The 19,339-nt window shown below is 38.4% G+C and overlaps 2 protein-coding genes across 2 annotated transcripts; one reads left to right on the top strand and one right to left on the bottom strand.

The window, feature by feature from the left end:
• The first annotated feature begins 11,864 nt into the window (after positions 1-11,864).
• LOC142984898 (uncharacterized) lies at positions 11,865-14,504 on the top strand. The gene is made up of 2 exons (XM_076133159.1): positions 11,865-12,036; positions 12,121-14,504. Exons 1-2 carry the CDS (start codon positions 12,028-12,030, stop codon positions 12,985-12,987), a joined length of 876 nt encoding a protein of 291 aa, XP_075989274.1. The 5' UTR covers positions 11,865-12,027; the 3' UTR covers positions 12,988-14,504.
• A 933-nt stretch (positions 14,505-15,437) lies between these two features.
• On the bottom strand, positions 15,438-16,625 carry LOC142987538 (uncharacterized). Its single transcript, XM_076136368.1, has 2 exons — positions 16,448-16,625; positions 15,438-16,196 (listed from the first exon to the last, which is right to left on the bottom strand). The coding sequence occupies exons 1-2, from the start codon at positions 16,545-16,547 to the stop codon at positions 15,547-15,549; spliced, it is 750 nt and encodes a 249-aa protein (XP_075992483.1). The 5' UTR covers positions 16,548-16,625; the 3' UTR covers positions 15,438-15,546.
• Positions 16,626-19,339: the final 2,714 nt, after the last annotated feature.

Raw genomic sequence — 19,339 nt, 5'->3', positions numbered from 1 at the left:
GCCTCCGACAACGCCCACTGTCGTACCTCTGCTGGTTTCATGGGCTTCTGCCACGCCATTTATTTGGGTTTTACTGCTACTAATATTATTTTCAATTATGCTGCCGATGCTTCCTCTGTGTGCACTGCCACTGCTAACAGTAGCACTAACACCTCCAATGCTTGAACCAGTTTCACCACTTATAGCAGCTCCCTGAAGACCAAAGCTTCCGTGACTTTCTCTATGCTCACTGTTCGTCAAAATGGTACCACTAATTCCTTTGTCAATACCACGAATGCTGCTGCTCTCACCACTTTTGCCGGTTATATGACTATCGCCAGTCACGTGACTTTCTATGCCGGTTGCGCCAACCCTTCCACTAATAACACCAATGCTCGCAGTAGCATGTTCACTGCTACTAAAGACATTACTTTTAGTGGCTCCAGTTTTGATCGACGAATCACTACTACTGGTTACTGCTCCAATAGCGCCACTTGATAGTGTTCCACGAGCGTTACCTGTAATAATGCCTTCACTGTTTCTAATACGGCCACTGATTCCAATGCCACTAGAGCTTCCAATCCCACTGGTAAAACTCGTCTTGTGTGAACTGCTTATATGTTCTTCACCAGTGGCGATTCTACTACTGCTAAAGCCAATGCCGCCGCCAATATCCGCTTTATGCCCATCAATGCTTCCATGGTGTTCTGCGTGGTTAGAAACGCTAAGGTTGTCAATTCTGTGACCTCTAATGGTACTCGCAGCACTGCCTTTTATTTGTCCTTCATCAATACTAGCGCTTATTGCACTTATACCACTTTCAATTCCGTGGCTTCCGATATGACCACTGCCTAAGACGCTTCCAACACCATTACCAACAATGCTCTCTTTGTGTGTACCGCTCTTGAGGCTACCACTAGTATCTATTCTCTCATGGACTGAATCAGTAGCTCCAAAGATTCTATGACTGTCTATATGGCCGCTACTGCTTGACGATATACTGCTATAGATTCTTCCAGCGCCAGTAGAACTGCCGATAACACCATTAACATTGCCGCTAATGTCGCCATCAACGCTCGCACTGTATACACTGCCTTTGTCGCTTACACTGGCACGTAAATTTCCCCTAGATGATCCAATGCTACTACCGATGGCTGCTCCGTGACTTGTACTGCTGCTGATAGCTTCATTAACATTGCCGCTAATGTCACCATTAACGCTTGCACTTTGTACACTGCCCTTGTCGCTAACACTGGCACGTAAACTTCCTCTAGATGATCCAATGCTACTACCGATGGCTGCTCCATGACTTATACTGCTGCCAATAGCTCCATTAACATTACCGCTAATGTCACCATTAACGCTTGCACTTTGTACACTGCCCTTGTCGCTAACACTGGCACGTAAACTTCCTCTAGGTGATCCAATGCTACTGCCGATGAGCGCCCCGTGACTTATACTGCTGCTGATAGCTTCATTAACATTGCCGCTAATGTCACCATTAACGCTTGCACTTTGTACACTGCCCTTGTCGCTAACACTGGCATGTAAACTTCCTCTAGATGATCCAATGCTACTGCCGATGAGCGCTCCGTGACTTATACTGCTGATGATAGCTTCATTAACATTGCCGCTAATGTCACCATTAACGCTTGCACTTTGTACACTGCCCTTGTCGCTAACACTGGCATGTAAACTTCCTCTAGATGATCCAATGCTACTGCCGATGAGCGCTCCGTGACTTATACTGCTGATGATAGCTTCATTAACATTGCCGCTAATGTCACCATTAACGCTTGCACTTTGTACACTGCCCTTGTCGCTAACACTGGCATGTAAACTTCCTCTAGATGATCCAATGCTACTGCCGATGGCCGCTCCGTGACTTATACTGCTGCTGATAGCTTCATTAACATTGCCGCTTATGTCACCATTAACGCTTGCACCGTATACACTGCCTTTGTTGCTAACACCGGCACGTAAACTTCCTCTAGATGATCCAATGCTACTACCGATGGCCGCTCCGTGACTAATGTTGCTGTCGATAGCTTCATTAACATTGCCGCTGATGTCGCTATCAACGCTCGTACTGTGTGCTCTGCCGTTGTCGCGAACACTGGCACGTAAACTTTCTCTAGATGATCCAATACTAATACCGATGGCCGCTCCGTGACTTATACAGCTGTCGATAGCTCCATTTACATTGTCGCTAATGTCGCCATCAACGCTTGCACTGTGTACACTGCCTTTGTCGCTAACACTAGCACGAAAACTTCCTATAGATGATCCAATGCCACCGCTGATGCCAGTTTCGTGACTAACGCTGCTGCCAATACTGCCTCCAATAGCTCCACCAATATCGCCGCTTATGTCGCCATCAACTGCGCCTGCGCTGCTTTTGTCGCTAACACTGGCACGTACGCTACCCCTTGATGTACCAATGGTACCGCCGATGCCAGCTCCGTGACTAATGCTGCTGCCAATACTGCCTCCAATAGCTCCAGCAATATCGCTGCTTATGTCGCCATCAATTGCGTGTGCACTGCTTTTGTCGCTAATACTGGCACGTATGCTATCCCTTGATGAACCAATGCTACCACCGATCCCAGCTCCATGACTAACGCTGCTGCCAATACTGTCTCCAATAGCTCCACCAATATCGCCGCTTATGTCGCCATCAACTGCGTGTGCGCTGCTTTTGTCGCCAACACTGGCACGTACGCCACTCCTTGATCTACCAAGGGTACCACCGATGCCAGCTCCGTGACTAATGCTGCTGCCAATACTGCCTCCAATAACTCCACCAATATCGCCACTTACGTCACCATCAACTGCGTGTGAATTGCTTTTGTCGCCAACACTGGCACGTACGCCACCCCTTGATCTACCAATAGTACCGCCGATCCCAGCTCCGTAACTAACGCTGCCAATACTGCCGCCAATAGCTCCACCAATATCGCCACTTACGTCACCATCAACTGCGTGTGAATTGCTTTTGTCGCTAACAGTGGCACGTACGCCACCCCTTGATCTACCAATTGTACCGCCGATCCCAGCTCCGTAACTAACGCTGCCAATACTGCCGCCAATAGCTCCACCAATATCGCCACTTACGTCACCATCAACTGCGTGTGAATTGCTTTTGTCGCTAACAGTGGCACGTACACTACCCCTTGATCTACCAAGGGTACCACCGATGCCAGCTCCGTGACTAACGCTGCTGCCAATTCTGCCGCCAACTCTATTAATATCGCTGCTTATGTCGCTATCAACTACGTGTGCGCTACTTTTGTCGCTAGCACTAGCACGTACACTACCCCGAGATGAGCCGATACCAATGCTGCCAATACCACCAGCAATGCTCGCTCTACGTGCACTGGCTATGTAGTTAGCGCTAGTACTATCACTCGAGGAACCATCGCTGATACTACTTGTGCTTATACTGCCACTGGCTGACCCGAGATCACTGCCGACGTTTGCACTGCCGCGAATGCCGCTTCCAAAGCCTTCGGTAAGATCGCTGTTAATTTTGCCTCCGATAACGCCAGCTACACTTCCACTATCTTTAATAGCATTGGTACTTGTGCTACCACTAGATAATCCAATTTCACCGTGGATGCCTGCTTCATGAGTACTGCCATCTATGCGACCGACAATGGCGCCGGGAATATCTGCTTTGTGTGTACTGTCTGTGAGGCTCGTACTGTGTCTAATACTGCCTCTTGATAATCCGACACCACCGCGGATGTTTGCGCCACGACTAATGTCACTGCTGATGCCGCCAGCAATATTGCTACCGATGCTGCCAGCAATATTCGCGCTGCCATCAACACTGCCAGTGCCACTCGTGCTTCCACTGGATAATCCAATTCCACCGTCGATGCCGGCTCCGATACTGCTGCCACCTGTGCGACCGACAATGGCGCCGGCAATATCTGCTTTGTGTGTACTGTCTGTGGGGCTCGTACTGTGCCTAATACTGCCTCTTGCTAATCCCACACCACCACGAATGTTTGCGCCACGACTTATGTCGCTGCTGATGCCGCCAGAAATACTCGCGCTATCTTCAACACTGCTACTGGCACTTGTGCTTCCACTACATAATTTAATTCCACCGCTTACGCCCTCTCTGTTACTGCTGCCAATACCGTCACCGATGCGCCCGACAATATTTTCTTCGTGCCTACTGCTTATTTGACTAGCACCGGCACCAATACTGCCACTGGCTAACCCGATGCCACTGCCAATGTTGGCTCCACGACTGATTTCACTGCCAATACCACCACTAATACTACTGCTTATTCCACCGCCGATACCACCTGCAACACTTGCACTGTCTTCAACTCCAGCACTTGCACTTGGGCTACCACTGGATAATCCAACTCCACCGCCGATGCCTACTCCATTACTGCTGCCAATGCTAGCACCAACACCACCATCGCTCTCACCAATACCGTCTCTAATGCTAGCACTGGAGATGCTAATTTCGATACTTTCTTCATAATTAGTACTTTTACTGACACTACCACTGGAGGAACTAATAGCCCCGCCTATGCCTGCTCCGTGACTTATGCTACTGCCGATACCGCCGCCGATGTCTCTACCAGTAATTGCTGTTCCGCTACTTCCAATGTCGTCGCTTATACCAATACTTGATATTCCATTGACGCCAGCACTGCTACCGATCCTGCCACTGGACAAGCCACTGCTAATGCCCGCTCCATGACTAATGCCTCTGATATCACTGCCACCGACACTACCGCCGATGCTGCTATCAATACTAGCTTTATGTGCAGTACCTATGTCGCTAGAACTGCCTCTAATATTACCACTGGCTGACACGATACCGCCACCAAGGTCCGCATTACTATTGCTTATGCCACTGGTAATACTCGCACTGTCTTCAACACTAGCACTGGCACTTGTACTGCCACTGGATAATCCAATTCCACCATCGATGCTGCCAATGGCGTCGATGCTGCTATCAATGTTTGCTTTGCTTCTGTCTCTGTGGCTAGCACTAGAACTGATGATACCACTAGATGACCTAATTCCTGAACCAATGCCGCCGCTTATACCACCGTTTAGGCCAACTCCAATACTTTCACCAATATTCGCTTTAGGTGTATTGCCATCAATGGCACCGGCTATAGTACCACCAGTTTCTACATGACTACTGCTGCTTGAAGCACTTGATACGGAGCTGCCAAGAGTCTCTTTGGACTTGACAAGGAGGCTACCAGTCCCATCAACACTGCTAGATCCTCCAATACCAGAACCACCTTTGCTACCACTGCCAATACCTCCAAAGCCGAAGCCGCGGCGACCGCGTTCTAGAAAACAAAAGTAAACAAATAAATAGAAGTATAGTAGGCTTCTAAAAAAACAAGTTTCGATTATATTTGTCACAAAAACGTTAATTTAAACATTCTATTACGATTTAAATAACACAAATATTGCTATGGACATTAAATTACCTGCCGCATTAGTTATAGTTAATATGAGGCAGAAGACGATGCACCAGCGCATCGTCTCCATGTTTCTTTCGTTCTGACGCCGATCACCAAATAACTTCCTTTTATATTCATAGGATGCTAATTTAAAGTGTATAGGAACTCAGTGCTGGAAAAACTATTAGTTTTGTTAATATGTATAATTGTCACAACAGGTTATAAATGAGATGCCGATGTTTTTGATACATTCGATTTGACAAAGCATTATATACCAAAACATTCCTCCTTGAAACATACTCGAATACCTTGGGTACCAACATTCCACCTTGAGGGATACCTACCTCGTGACAAATGACATTTTTATAAAATAAGTTTTTCGAGTATCTTGAAACTCCATTTACTGAGATTTCGCAGTCCTGGGGAGCTATCACGTATCTCAGTTGACAAGTATTTGAAAGCTACTATGCTGTCCATTGTTTTATTCTTTCGATGATAGTGTTTAACACGTTAGGTCAAAGCAGCAATGTATTTAATAGTGACTATCAATTTTATGAGACCAGAGATACCCGGTGGTAAAGTAAAAAAAACGACCAATATCATAGACTAGCACGTATTGCATTAGACCGTTGTGTGTGCTTTCTGTTAGGAAACGTAGAGAATGCCATTTAAAAATAAGTTCTCGAAATATATTACATTCCAATATAAAATATTCTCATTGCCGTAACAAAATTTAAATATAAATTCAATGAATATTTTGGCAATTAATTTTTATTTTGTTTATGGGTAGGCTAAAGACATGTTAATTTAAATCAAAGTAATTTATAAAATATGTCAGCCGTATGTAAAAAAGTATCTGTTCCCGGTTCTACGTTTCTACATAAGATTGTCTCAGAGAAAACATTGCGAGCGTAAAATTGATCTTAATTACGAAGAGCGCACAACGTTTACAAGAAAATGATATCACAAGAAAAAGAAAAGGAAATTTAAAATACAAAAAAACGATAGAACAGAGAGATGCACTTTCTGAATTAAACAAGTGCTAAAATTAATATTACGTCCGACATAGTCAAGAGCTGAGCTTCGACTAAACTTGTCATAAGTAGATTAATATTTCGCGTTGATTTGACAATAAACTTAAATAAGCTTATTGTAATTTGTATAGGCAACTACAGTCGTAAGGCATTTTGTGCTAAATGACATTAACACAAAAATATGTGTTTAAGTATAACTTTTTAACACCCCTCGACATCGCAGTAAACAATTGTAATACTTATTCTGTCATCATAAAGTGTTCTCATTCAAGTTTCGATTTACTCAAATGTGAAGATCAACTTGAAATGTTATTGATGAAGTGGCATTAATCACATTGAAAAGTAAAGTTCGCTCGTTGCATCTAGCTGTCTGGTCGTGATAAATACAAAAGGTACTGAATGGATTTTCATGCGTTTTCTTACGAATACATAGAAAAATTCTTAAGAAACATTCTTTAGCAAATAGTTTGCCAAAGGTTTGAGTGCAATAGCTTTTTAACTTGAGTTAAACGGTCGCTTCATTTTAATATTTATTATTTTTCGGACTTTATTGATAAGAGTAGAACTTTATTTGTCATTTTAATGGTCAATGGGAAAAATACTACTACTGCGTTATTCATGCATCGTCATAATTTACAATCTATACGACTATGTGCATCAATCACATATGCACATAACTAGGTGTTACAAGAATAACCGGTGCAATTTGTAGTATAAATTAGTCACATAATAATTCCCTATAATTGATGCCATTAAATGTCTTTGACAACTAGATTCTAAGTTTAGATTGTATGAATAAAGTTGCTTACATATAATATGCAAAAAGTATGAATAAATAATTGTCGAGTCTATTCCGTCGGGTAAGTATGCAAGCAGAGCATGAACTAGGCATTATTTTAAGGACCCTTTTTATATTTTACACTTATACTTATACATAGGCATGTATTTATTGCGTCATTAAATCTGGTGGTACTAAATTACACTCTTAATATTTCAACAGATCTACATTTTAACTACAATCTCGGAACTTTTAGTGAGCAATGGTTTTCCCATATAAATAAAGATTTTCTTGTACATAGGTTTCCGGTAGTAGACTTTATGAAGGCTTCTTATGACACTTTTGGATCAATTTCAATGATAAGGTATAACTTCCTCAGTAAATGTTTTATGCAATTCCTCGAATCATATTATTCCCTTGTGTAAACGTTTCTTTAACAAACATCCTCGGATAAAGTCACGATTTAAAATGCAACTAGATACATAAATATAATTTATATAAATCTGACCACATCCGGGTGCCATCTTAGGCATTCCTTGTACCTACATCTATGGTTGCACGTTTTACTTTTTATAAACGTTCTAAAACAATGCTGGCTGTTTTTAATCTATGCGCTTTTTGTTTTTTTTTTCACGTTCGTTGATAAATAATTACGTTTATCGTTTTAATTGACAGGTAATTAACATTTTCTTTGTGATCTTAGATGTATTTGTTGTAATAATTATTTTAATTGATTGTTTATTTCTATGTTTTTGTAATTTGATTCGCTCGGGTGTACCTAATAGTAATTTTAAAGTAAATGTTGTAGAGAAAATACGAATAAAACAAATATAACTAATTGTTTAAGCCCTCTTTTTTTAAACATATTTTATAAAGTGTTAATAAAACCTTATAGCATTTAAAATTTACGAACTTTGCGTGCATTTTAGTCAAGCACTGTCATGATTGGAATTTTAACAGAACAACATTTCCATCCATAATATCCAACATTGCTTGGAAGAAAGGCTAAGCTGATATATATACATATATATAACATTTAAGTAATATTCTCTCATAATTAAATGCGGTTATTGCCTTTATTCTTTCGTTTAAACAAGTAGGCTCGCCGAATTAATTCTTAATAGGAGTCAACATTCGCCGATTAGATAAAAATAATATTGAATAATTTGCAAATTATAATTGCTAATGATGGATTAAATAATAGTCTTATACCATGATGATGTTGTGATGACTAGGCGTTATGGTAATACAAGAGGAAGAAAATTTAGAGGACGCACAATGTTGCGCTCTATGACATAAACAAAAGTTAATAAAAATACCGTATTTTATTCATATTTGCAAAAAAATAACAGCTGTATCACGGAAGGATTTGAAAATATGTCTTATAAATCGTGCTCACCAAAAAAATACGTCAATACGGCACTTTATAAACATACTTGACAAGCCACTGTTTCTCATAAACACAAATTCGCCTGATATTCGGTTGTTGAAACAGATCGAGTGTTTGGCAGACGGTTGCCTATATGACAAAAAATCTATAGCTCGTTTCTCTACTGACTACTACTATTGGCTATCGGCTACAAGCGGCTAGATGTTGAGAAATTATGTTGGAAAACCTGAAGAGCTTCTATACATTTTTGAAGTACAGTTTAAGTGTCGATTCTCGATAGGACCAACTGTAGAGAATGGCGTTACTGTAGTTCGATTCTCTACTACTGTCAACTACCGACAACCGGCTTGTCATCGAAAAAAAATGTATGAAAATCTGATCAGCGCCTCTGACGGACGTCGATGGAATTATTTTGGCAGTAGGTACATTCTAAATGTTAAACTTTCGATAGTCAGCAGTACCGACTGTACAGAATCGAGATACAGATCTAGCTGCTGTAACCCCCTCAACAGCCTCCAAAAATCATTTTTATGGCATATGACATGTGCGTAACAGGACTCTACCATCGACCACAAACAACATAAACTCTTACGTTATTTATATCCTCACGTTTACAATCATTAAAAAAAGTTATGATTAAGGAAAATACTTACGTCCAATTAAGAGCACTCGTAAAGTTACGTAGAATCGATTAAATACGCGTCATTGACAGCTTCTGTGAAACACGCTGCAAGACGACGTAAAAAAATGGAATAACGTGTTAATCTATTAAAACACTTAGATGAAGTGTTGTTTACGATTTGAAAGATCATCAGTAGCTCGATTCTCTATTACTATAGACTACCAACAACCGACTGTCATCGAGAAATTTTGTATGAAAATCGGATCAGCGCCTCTGATGGTCGTCGTAGCTTTTTTGGCAGTACATTCTAAATGTCAAAATTTCGATAGCTAGCCGGTTGTCAGTAGTCGATAGTGGTAGAAAATCGAGGCACAGTACTGTCAGTATAGTAGTAATTTTTATTTACAGCTTTTTTTCACCCAATGAAATGTTAACTCTTGCGCTAGTACTCGTAGTTCCTGTCCTATACAGATTATTAGATACAGAACAAATATTAACATTTTCAACATTATTTTTGCTTACTAAAATGCATCTTAAAAATATAACAATGGTGATTGGGTTTTGTTCGAGACAGGATATCTGCGTCATTGATCTAGAAAAAGTAAAACGAGACTGGTTTTGTAATTGTGTTTTGATCCTCGTGAATCGTGACCAATAGTCACAATATCTACGATACTAACATAAGCTTTCAACTGGTTTTATTTCCAGTTCTAGAAATTATGATGTTGGAAAAGGCAATTTAACTTGCTTAGCTTATGTCTAAATGCTTTTGAAAAACTTATGGCACCATTAAAAAAGTGACTTGCAAGAAAGAACAAAATTTATTCGCTAATTTTAACACCAAAGAATCCTCAATAAAACTGCGATATATTTCATTATTAATGCCAAATCAAATCATGTTCATTTATTTGTTGTTTCCCTATTACTAACATTACATTGCCATTTTTAATTGACGCAAATAACCCGATTTACACCATCAGTCATCAGTTCAGTGTCAGTCTAGACTTGTTTATAAATAATCTAGAATATCAGGAAACGAACAATAACACGACGCCTTGCATAAACCGGACGGTCAGAGATTCCACCTGTATGGAAATATGGTTGAACAAAAAACTGATTAATCAAGCATTTGTTCTACATTGACGGCTATTATATCGGATGCTAAGAATATTTGCGCATTAGGAGATTGAGAACCAACATACTGTTGAGTAAGTTTAAAGCAAATATTGGTAGTTGAACTGGTTTATATATTTGTAAATGCAAATTTATACGTTTTACAAACAGTAAGTAAATGTACATTTTTGCCAAGAAAGACAACTGCAAAGTAACATGTTCTATTCTTGAGATATTTGAGATAACATTACATTTATTCTACTCTCTTTTTGTAAGCTTTTAAATGACGATTCTTAACTTAGACTGGAATCAGTAATCACACACAAAATGTATTGTTTCTGATAGCTACACATCACATGTTATTATACGAAATTGTCAATAATATTTTGGACAACTTTGCTAGCGATTCCCTTTCCGGTTGATAACTCCATGCAACTTTTAGTCGCCTACTCAGTTGACCACATTAACTTAATACATACTGAAGCTTATAGCTTACATCAAGTCAAGGTCATTGGTGTTGTGAACACAATGTTGTGTATATAAAAAGCCGAGAACCGGTCAGGTCACGCGACGGGACCGCGCATGTAACACAATTATCCACCTTGTGACTAACGCCAGTAACGTAAGGGAATATTTCGATGCCTCAGCTTCTGGTTATGACGCAAGTAATGATGTCATTAGTCTATTTGTTACATTATTTATAAGGTTGATAGGCTTATATAATTATTTTGACGGTTTCAATTTGAGAAGCTCATAATCGGTAGCGTTGGTAACATTCATTGCAATAGGCAATCGTAAGAATCGTGTGTTAAAAGATAATTAGAAAGCACCATTCTTAAAATGGCCACCTGCTAAGCGAAATTTTGGAGATCATTTCCTTGATTTGGAGGGCCTGCTTAAGACAGTTCCAGATGTTTTTTTATGAAGATAGTTAAGCTGCTAATAAAATTCTTCCGCTGAATGTGGTTGAAATTGATATTGACAAAGATATTTTCATTTGTGAATTATATCATTATATGGCACGTGTAACTATGAGTCAGGTTTCAGGACCTGTTGACATCTTTCATCAAGCTAATTATGAAAACAAACTTATCCAACTGCTGGCAGATTCATCTGATGTTTAATAACAATGAATGGAAGTTATTCAAAAGAAATTAGAATAAGTGGAAGTAATGTCGGAATGCGTGACGCGTTCAAACTTTCCCACCGTTGACAATGAAACAAGTTCTCAAACAATAATACTATAATCGATTACAGAAAATTACTATAAATTCTCCGTACTATAATAGTTCTGTAATGAACTTGAAAGTAACTGTCGTCGAGTTTATATTTAGTATTTAGTTTATAGTAGAACAATTAAGAACATTATTTTGTTCTTAACAGGCTGATCAAAATCTAGAATATCACTCTACGCGTGGCAAATCAGCAAGCACCTAATACGAGTAGGTAGCACACCTAGGTGTTTGGAACAGTCATAAAACCAGCAAATGTAATATTTCAATTTTATTAATTCAATAAAAAATACTATGAAAGTTACAAAATCAAAAAATGAGTGCTAGTTGCGCATAAATATAAAACAATGCCTCATAGATTTACATAACATTTATTCTGACAATGTTTCAAAACATTACCTCTTTTGTTTGCTTACATATTTTAAAAACATGATTTACGTAAGTATACTTATCAATGGATGGACCCATTTCTTTAGCTACATATTGTTTCTTTTCTCACTTTGTTCTGTTTATTGATTCCAGGTACACATATGGACAATACTAACACTACTATGCTTAACACCTGCAAATCCTCAATTCATACCATTTCCAGGGCTAGTACCAATGATCCCGCCACCACCGCCAGCAGTACAAATCCCTTTACCGGTACCCATACCAATACCAGTAATAGTACCAGAAAATACTACCACCGAAAAACCTGAAGAACCTACTACTCCAGTGTCAATTAAGATTGTCATTCCATGGCCTTTTGGCATGGCACCTGTGGGGCCACCGCCTATGCAAATGCCTTTGCCTTTTCCACAAATTGTAGTGATGCCTAATCGATACCCTAACAATGCTTTAGAGTCGTCTCGTTCTTCTTCCAGTGATGAGTCTTCATATTCCTCATCGTCAAGCGATTCATTCTCATCAGAAAGTTGTTCAGAATCAAACTCATACTCCGAATCAGACTCTGATAGCAGTGACGAAAAACCAAGAAGAAAAAGAAAGAAGCGAAGACGGAAAACGAAATATGCTATAAAAAGAAGTAATGATGCTTCGAAGGTCGACAGTCATAGTGAAGAATTGAAACCACTACTTACTTACGTGTCTAAAAATGGAGATGTAAAATTAAAATGGCCGATTAGTAAGAGAGAAGCGTTGTTGTTGATGCATAAAGATGATTCAGTTGAGAAAACAAAAGTGGTTCATAAAGAAGAAAATGGACGTAAATCTAGCGGACCTGCTAATGTCCTAAAAAGATCAGCCAATAATGAAAATAAGACCAATTTAGTGAAGAAATATACTGCTTTAAAAACCTTTCAAAATGGAAATAAGAAGTTGGTGTTCAAATCTCCGGATAATCAGAAAATAACAAACTTCTCAATGTCTTTTAACGTAGCAAGTTAAAGCCATTGTTTTTCTAATTATAGAGAACTTGTATCTAATTATATGAAAATGCAAATTAGATGTTGTAAATACTTGGTTAAACCCACAATAATTAAATATATGACAAATCATGTAGCTTAAAAACAATGGTCTTATTTGGGATGGGGTAAGTATCTGGTATTTATTTTTAAAATAATTTTAACAGTATTTGGAAGTTAATACATCGTGGGTTGTTTTTATTCTTTTGTTTTCCTTTTTGATTTATTTCAACCGTGACGGTCATGATTCTTGCGTTTGAAACGTGATCAAATGACTGATAATAATCATTGCACTCAACACTTACTAAAGCAATTAATCAATATACACTTTGTTTTTCTGTGAAAGCAAACTCTATGTTTAGAAGGAAACCACGAGAAAAAAGGTTTTTTTCCTACTAAGCAGTACCTATAGAAATAATTTATGAGTTTTTAGGTAAGATTTAACTTATAATGAAAAGGAACATATTGTTTTGAACTTAAATATTTTTTAATAAAGTCTTCTGTTTGGTCTTAATCGAAATTTATAGAATAAGGATTGATTGAACATGCACTTTCTTCTCCCTTTGGTAAGAACGCAAAATTCAGATTCATACCATATCTAGATAGGGATTTACTGAAACACTATTATGCTATATGACCAAAATAATACTGTAACCGTCTGAAAAGGGGAGTCCTACACCTCATAATTCGGTAAATTACAACTGAATCATCTGATTATCTATATATCTGGCAAAACCCTCGCCTTTCAACGGTTCATGAACTTTTTTCTGTATTTTCCCCAAAATAATTGCTAAGTAAATATAATTTTCATACGTTTTTATGTACGTCCGGTTTTTTGTTAGTTAAATTGTACGTAACAGACGGGTTCTCCCATCTTGTATGTGTGCAACCGTGACATAGGTAGGTTGAATTTATAATAATTATTGCGTTTCAAGTGCGGTCTTCCCCACATCATGATATGAGTATTTATGTATGAACAATGCAAAAAATACTAAATAAAATGAGGTATGTTTTTTAAATACACGTTATCTGTTTAGTTTCTGGTATAGATAAGTAGAAAAATCCACGTAGAATAACATGGCGACTTAAGTTCGATGTGTATTTATTCATAACACTGTTAAAAAGCGTGTTGTTACTGCTATTATGTATTTCCTCAATAGATTTTGTTACTTGTTCATTTTAAAAGTATAATAAAAAATGATTTCGTAATTATTTTCCTTATATCAATATAGCAGATTGCTAAATATAAATATCTATCATCTTTAATAACATTACATAGCTAAATAAATTGTCCGTCTGTTTAAACGAGGTACACTCAGAAACTGTGTCTCCAATTTGGAAAACTGTGTACTTTTAACTACAGAAAGTTAGGTATTAAAATTAATTCTGATCATCTCTGTTCTCTGGTCTTTGCCAACCCCTATGGGAAGAAGGCTGATTTTATCTATGTATATCTTATATCCGCGAGTACTACAGTAGGTATATTGAAATTCAAGCAAATAAAAAAATGTAATTCAGCTATTTCCATTTTTTTTACCCTACCCTTTATTACTATCCCACTGCAGGTAAAGGGTCTCCTCCCAAACGAGGAATATCATAGTTCCAATTAATACCTATATTTTGTCTTAGCTTTAAAACAGCATCAAACAAAAGGAAAATCATTGGTTATTCAACGTTTTATAAATAAAAAATACTAGTTTTATTTGTAACTGACGCGTTACGCGGTTACTGAACTTGTTCAAAAGACTTTTTACATCAAATAAAACAACGTGATCGACTGATCTAATGGTCACGATCGAAGTTCAATAAATATAAGTGCTAAAGTCCAAATTGATCGTGATTTGTGTATATTTTGTCTATTTTGAAAGATTTTAAATAACTTTGATTTTATTTTATTTAGATTTAAGGTTTTGTTTTGCGAGTGTTTGACTTTGAATGATCTTTAGCAATGTAAAATGTGAAGATTTAATTAATGTGAGTAATATAAAATTTTAAGTGTAGTTTTGAAACATGATTTTTATTATTTAAATATTTTCTACCTAGTAAGATTAATATCTTTACTACCATTGTAAAAATGTATTCTAGTTAAGTGCTGGTTTCATCTTTTAAAATCGACTATTTGATAGATAAAGCGACGACGAAAACTAATAAATTGGGTTAAGTTGTTATACCACAAATTCAATAATAATTATAGTATAAGATGGTAAGATACGAAGTGATGAAGTTGTCGAATGAGTCGAGTGTATTAAATTGTATGATTTACTTAAGATCAGCAAGAGCGCCATCTCTTATTTATGTTTAGAACTGGTTTAATTAATTCGCTGGATCTACAGCTCAGATTCAAAGCTAGCGCGATTTAGCGCGTTTATCAATATTGATGTATAAAACCTTCGGCTTGCGGCCGATAGATGGCATTAAAATAAAATTACAAAATGTAATGATAAAATTTATTCGTATGAAAGATGGAAGGCGCATAAAATCTTACATTTGTATAACAACGTGTTCATATAGAATTTATTTTTAACACTAATTATGTATAGTTTTACACTCTTTCTTCTTGTCGGGGGGATCCGTAGGCGGTCGCGTGGCTAGTGGCGACGCCACCACGACCAGTGCTGAAAGCGTTGGCAATAGCTGTGGGTCCGCCGCTGGGCTGGTTGCCGGACCTTCCGCCCCAACCGAAGAACATCGGGAAGAAGGCACCGGCAGGCATCTTGGGAGGATAGCTGTCTTCCTCATCATCGTCATCAATGGGCCTCTTCACTTGCTTCCTCTTAGACACAGCCTTCTTAGGCTTCTGTACAGGCTCCTCTTCAGGAACTTCTTCAACCTCAGGCTCAACCAATTCGGGGACGACGGCTTTTGCTGTGGTCGGTGCAACTTCAACAGCTTTTTCCGTTGGTTCGGCAAGTTCAGTGGCTTCAGTAGGGAATACTGGGGGGTTTTCAGGCTGTTGGGGGTAAAATACTTCGTTTTGTTGGGGAGGGATGAAGTTGGCTTCCTCAGTGACTTGGCGACGTCTGTCGGGGAGATAGTACTGGCTGGATTGCTGGGGTGTTGCTTCAGCTTCTGGTTGTCTAAAGCCTGTTGCCATGAAAGCAGCCATACCTCCACCAACGGCACGAGGATTGTAGTACGGGTTGTAGTAGCGGCTCAAAGCCATGCCACCGCGGTTGGCGTCACCGTATGAGTCTGGAATGAAGAAATGATTGGTATTAAAATAAGTAAAATAATTACCTACTGACTGAAATATTTTTGAGTGTCAATGATTGATTAAGATATTCATAGCTTACGATCTGTATTGAAAAGCTATGTAATATATTAGTTGGAAATTGCGTTATTAATTTATTTGAGGAATTTAGTGTCGCTAAATTTACTTTTTTCTAGTAGACTCGAAAAGATAGTTTTAATTAGGAACCAAAAAAATATTGAGAAATACTTACAAGAATCTACATTTCCGTAAGACGGGTAATACGCGTAGGGGTATCCTCGAGCCTCCCAGAGCGCGCAGCTCAAGATCACCAGCGAATAGACGAACTTCATTATAACACTTGCTACTTTTTGGCTATCAAAAGGTGTTGTGCGTTATGCTGTTGGTCAGCTTGTGTTGTCCACAGACAGTCTCCACGTTATATAGTCCGGTCTGCCAGGTCTCATTGTGATGCAGGACACGGGCGCCGGCCTGCACCCGCACGTTTCGACCGTCATTTTACACTGCCCGCCAGAGTTCTCCAACCGTTATGGGAAACTGGACATCCTAGTGGAGATGTGATCATGCACGACACGTCTCACGCTATTAGGTAGGTGAACCGTTGAACTTTTTGTTTTGGTGATTTTTTGCATTTGCAAGAACAAATCGATGAGTCAGGTTTACTTGTATATTCGATTTTTTTTTTGAGAATCGCAATTTTTATACATGCCACAGATTCCGGCAGTTAAAAACGATAGTTTTTCTCCAGCATATTTTTCAAAATTTTTTTTTCGAAATTCATTGTCAAGGATAAATGTAATATTTTCCCTATACTCATTCTACTACGGTGTAAGAAATCCTACAACTTTATTTATAGCACCCCCGTGTGAACCTGCAAGAACAAAGTGCTATAAATATCGAAAAAATCGATCTGGCCGGTGCGTACGCATTGTATCGATGCGTGTGCTGCGTACGACCTACGTGGAATGATAAAAGGGTTCATTCATTAAGATTTATACCCATAGTAAACTAGGGCTAGTGTGTATGTTTAATGACTTCTTGGAAATTAAACAACGAGTAATTGAAAAGATTGCGGAAAATTTCAACTTAATTTGTTCAAAGCTTTGTGTTTCAGGAACGTGTGTGAATAAAGGTTTGTACAATGGAACGAATAGTAAGACAACGTAATTATGTTATGCATGCACTTATATTTTGATTTCAAATATTGGGAGTCTAGTGTTGTCTAAGCTTTTTGAAAATTTTACCATTGAAAGTTGGTATATGTACTCATTACCGAATTGTCTGATGTGCTATTTATATAAAAGATTAACAGTACACAGGAATCTCACCAGGTGGCCAATCCTCATTTTACCACAAGCAGCACGTATTTGAACCAATTATAGATATTCATAAGATTTGCGCGTATTCAATGTTATCAGGATGACATGTGCCGAATTCTAACTCACGCCTCGAATTTTGATAATGTAATCAGCGACGTAAATCATTTCAACAGAATTATTTTACGTATTCGCCAATACGAGTCCGAGGAGCACATGTCCGAAATTTATAATATTAAAATGCTTGAATATTTGTATGGCGTCCACGTGACAGATTTGAGTACACTAGTAGCAAAAGCGGCGATAGTATCTCTCACTTGGGCTCATACTTACGGTCGATAGCATCAGGGCTCAGCGTATATTCTGCTAAAAAGCTCATAACTGTCTCATTTGCCTGTTTGTATCCAGATGTATATTGCCGTTGGATTTATGCCGGAAACGTCGTGTATTGCCCATTAGTATTGCCAGCAGATCGCTCTGATTCATGCTCTACCAGACTCTTGTTGTTCCCAGCTTTGAACACCTGTACGATGGCGTTACGTCTGCCGTCCAATGCCAGATATTGATCTTAATTTTTATAACGATTATACGTAATCAGTTTGTCCAGTCATTTAAAAATAACGATGTTTTCGATGCAAAACCTTGCAGACCGTACCAAGTAAATAAAATACAAAAGTAGTCCGATTTAGGCCGTTTTTGGACTGTTCTTAGAACTCTTATTCCGAAAATAGAGGTGTTAAAATACACTCATGCATAAACATTTGAGATATTTGTAAAATATTTGCGTTAAAGTATTCGTTGAACTGCACTTGCATGTTCGTGGCTCGGCAGACATTCTGACTGCGAGTCGCCTGTCAGATGGCGCGATACGCTTACATGTTGATAGCCTGATATCACTGCTAAAGAGACGGTGCAAGGACCTCCCAACACCGCTACAGTTACATTCGCTGTAACTATGTAACTTTTAGACATACTTCAACAACACTTGTACTGAGTACAGTTGCGTTTATCGGCATAGATTGATTGAAAGTGTTGACGATAACTTTATGTGTTTTGAAAGATTTTATGCGTGTTCTGAAACCCAGAATAGTGGTAATTAGATATAAAATATTCGGAACTGTGATTGCAGATTGCAGTAACAAAACAGTAAATCGACATTGAATTAAAAATAACAGGTATATTTTAGTCTAAAGCCTGCCTAAAATACTGTGTCTAAGCTACACATGCAAATTAATTCGTTTACTTATTAATATTCAGAAGGTTTATAAGTTCGGGGATGCATATACAGTGGCAAATAAGATGAGAATTATTGGTAAAGTCGTTGGGACAGTCTGTCCCTTGTAATCCGGGATAGGTCAGTAGCTTCGGCCATTTATCAATAGATAAGCATCGATGGAACTTTGACGGTGACTCCATTAATTCTTGGTATCTTAAGGTCGAGATAAAGACAAATTCTGACATTAAACTTCGTATTTGAATACAATACTCATTACTGGACAGACAGCGCGTCTTTTGTAGTCTACATAACTGTGCACTCATTAAAATATAAAAGAAATTATTTCGCACAATTGAACTACGTTTTAGTGTATGTTAATCAGAAAAAGAACTGTTTAGTAGGCTGATACTTCTTGATTCGTGTAAAAAAATTAGAAAATGGAGAGTTCCAGCGACTGACACTGCAATTAACTGGACCTATGGGCCTAGTAGCCAGTTTAATTATTTTTAATTTATTTTGTTCCCGGTGACTGGGATCAAAGGTTCTATAGACAATCAAGCACGACTCTTAAACTAAAAGAAAATATCTCGAT

Source organism: Anticarsia gemmatalis, chromosome 1, assembly GCF_050436995.1.
Source record: "Anticarsia gemmatalis isolate Benzon Research Colony breed Stoneville strain chromosome 1, ilAntGemm2 primary, whole genome shotgun sequence".
Lineage (NCBI taxonomy): Eukaryota > Metazoa > Arthropoda > Insecta > Lepidoptera > Erebidae > Anticarsia > Anticarsia gemmatalis.
Note: the sequence above shows the minus strand (reverse complement) of the source record. Positions and strands in the feature narration are given on the sequence as shown.

Bases quoted from the DNA above. Each gene is read 5' to 3' on its own strand.
- LOC142987538 (XM_076136368.1), bottom strand. From the start codon at position 16,547: ATGAAGTTCGTCTATTCGCTGGTGATCTTGAGCTGCGCGCTCTGGGAG. The intron at 16,197-16,447 runs GTAAGTATTTCT...TCTTCATTCCAG, and splicing joins TTACGGAAATGTAGATTCTT to ACTCATACGGTGACGCCAAC.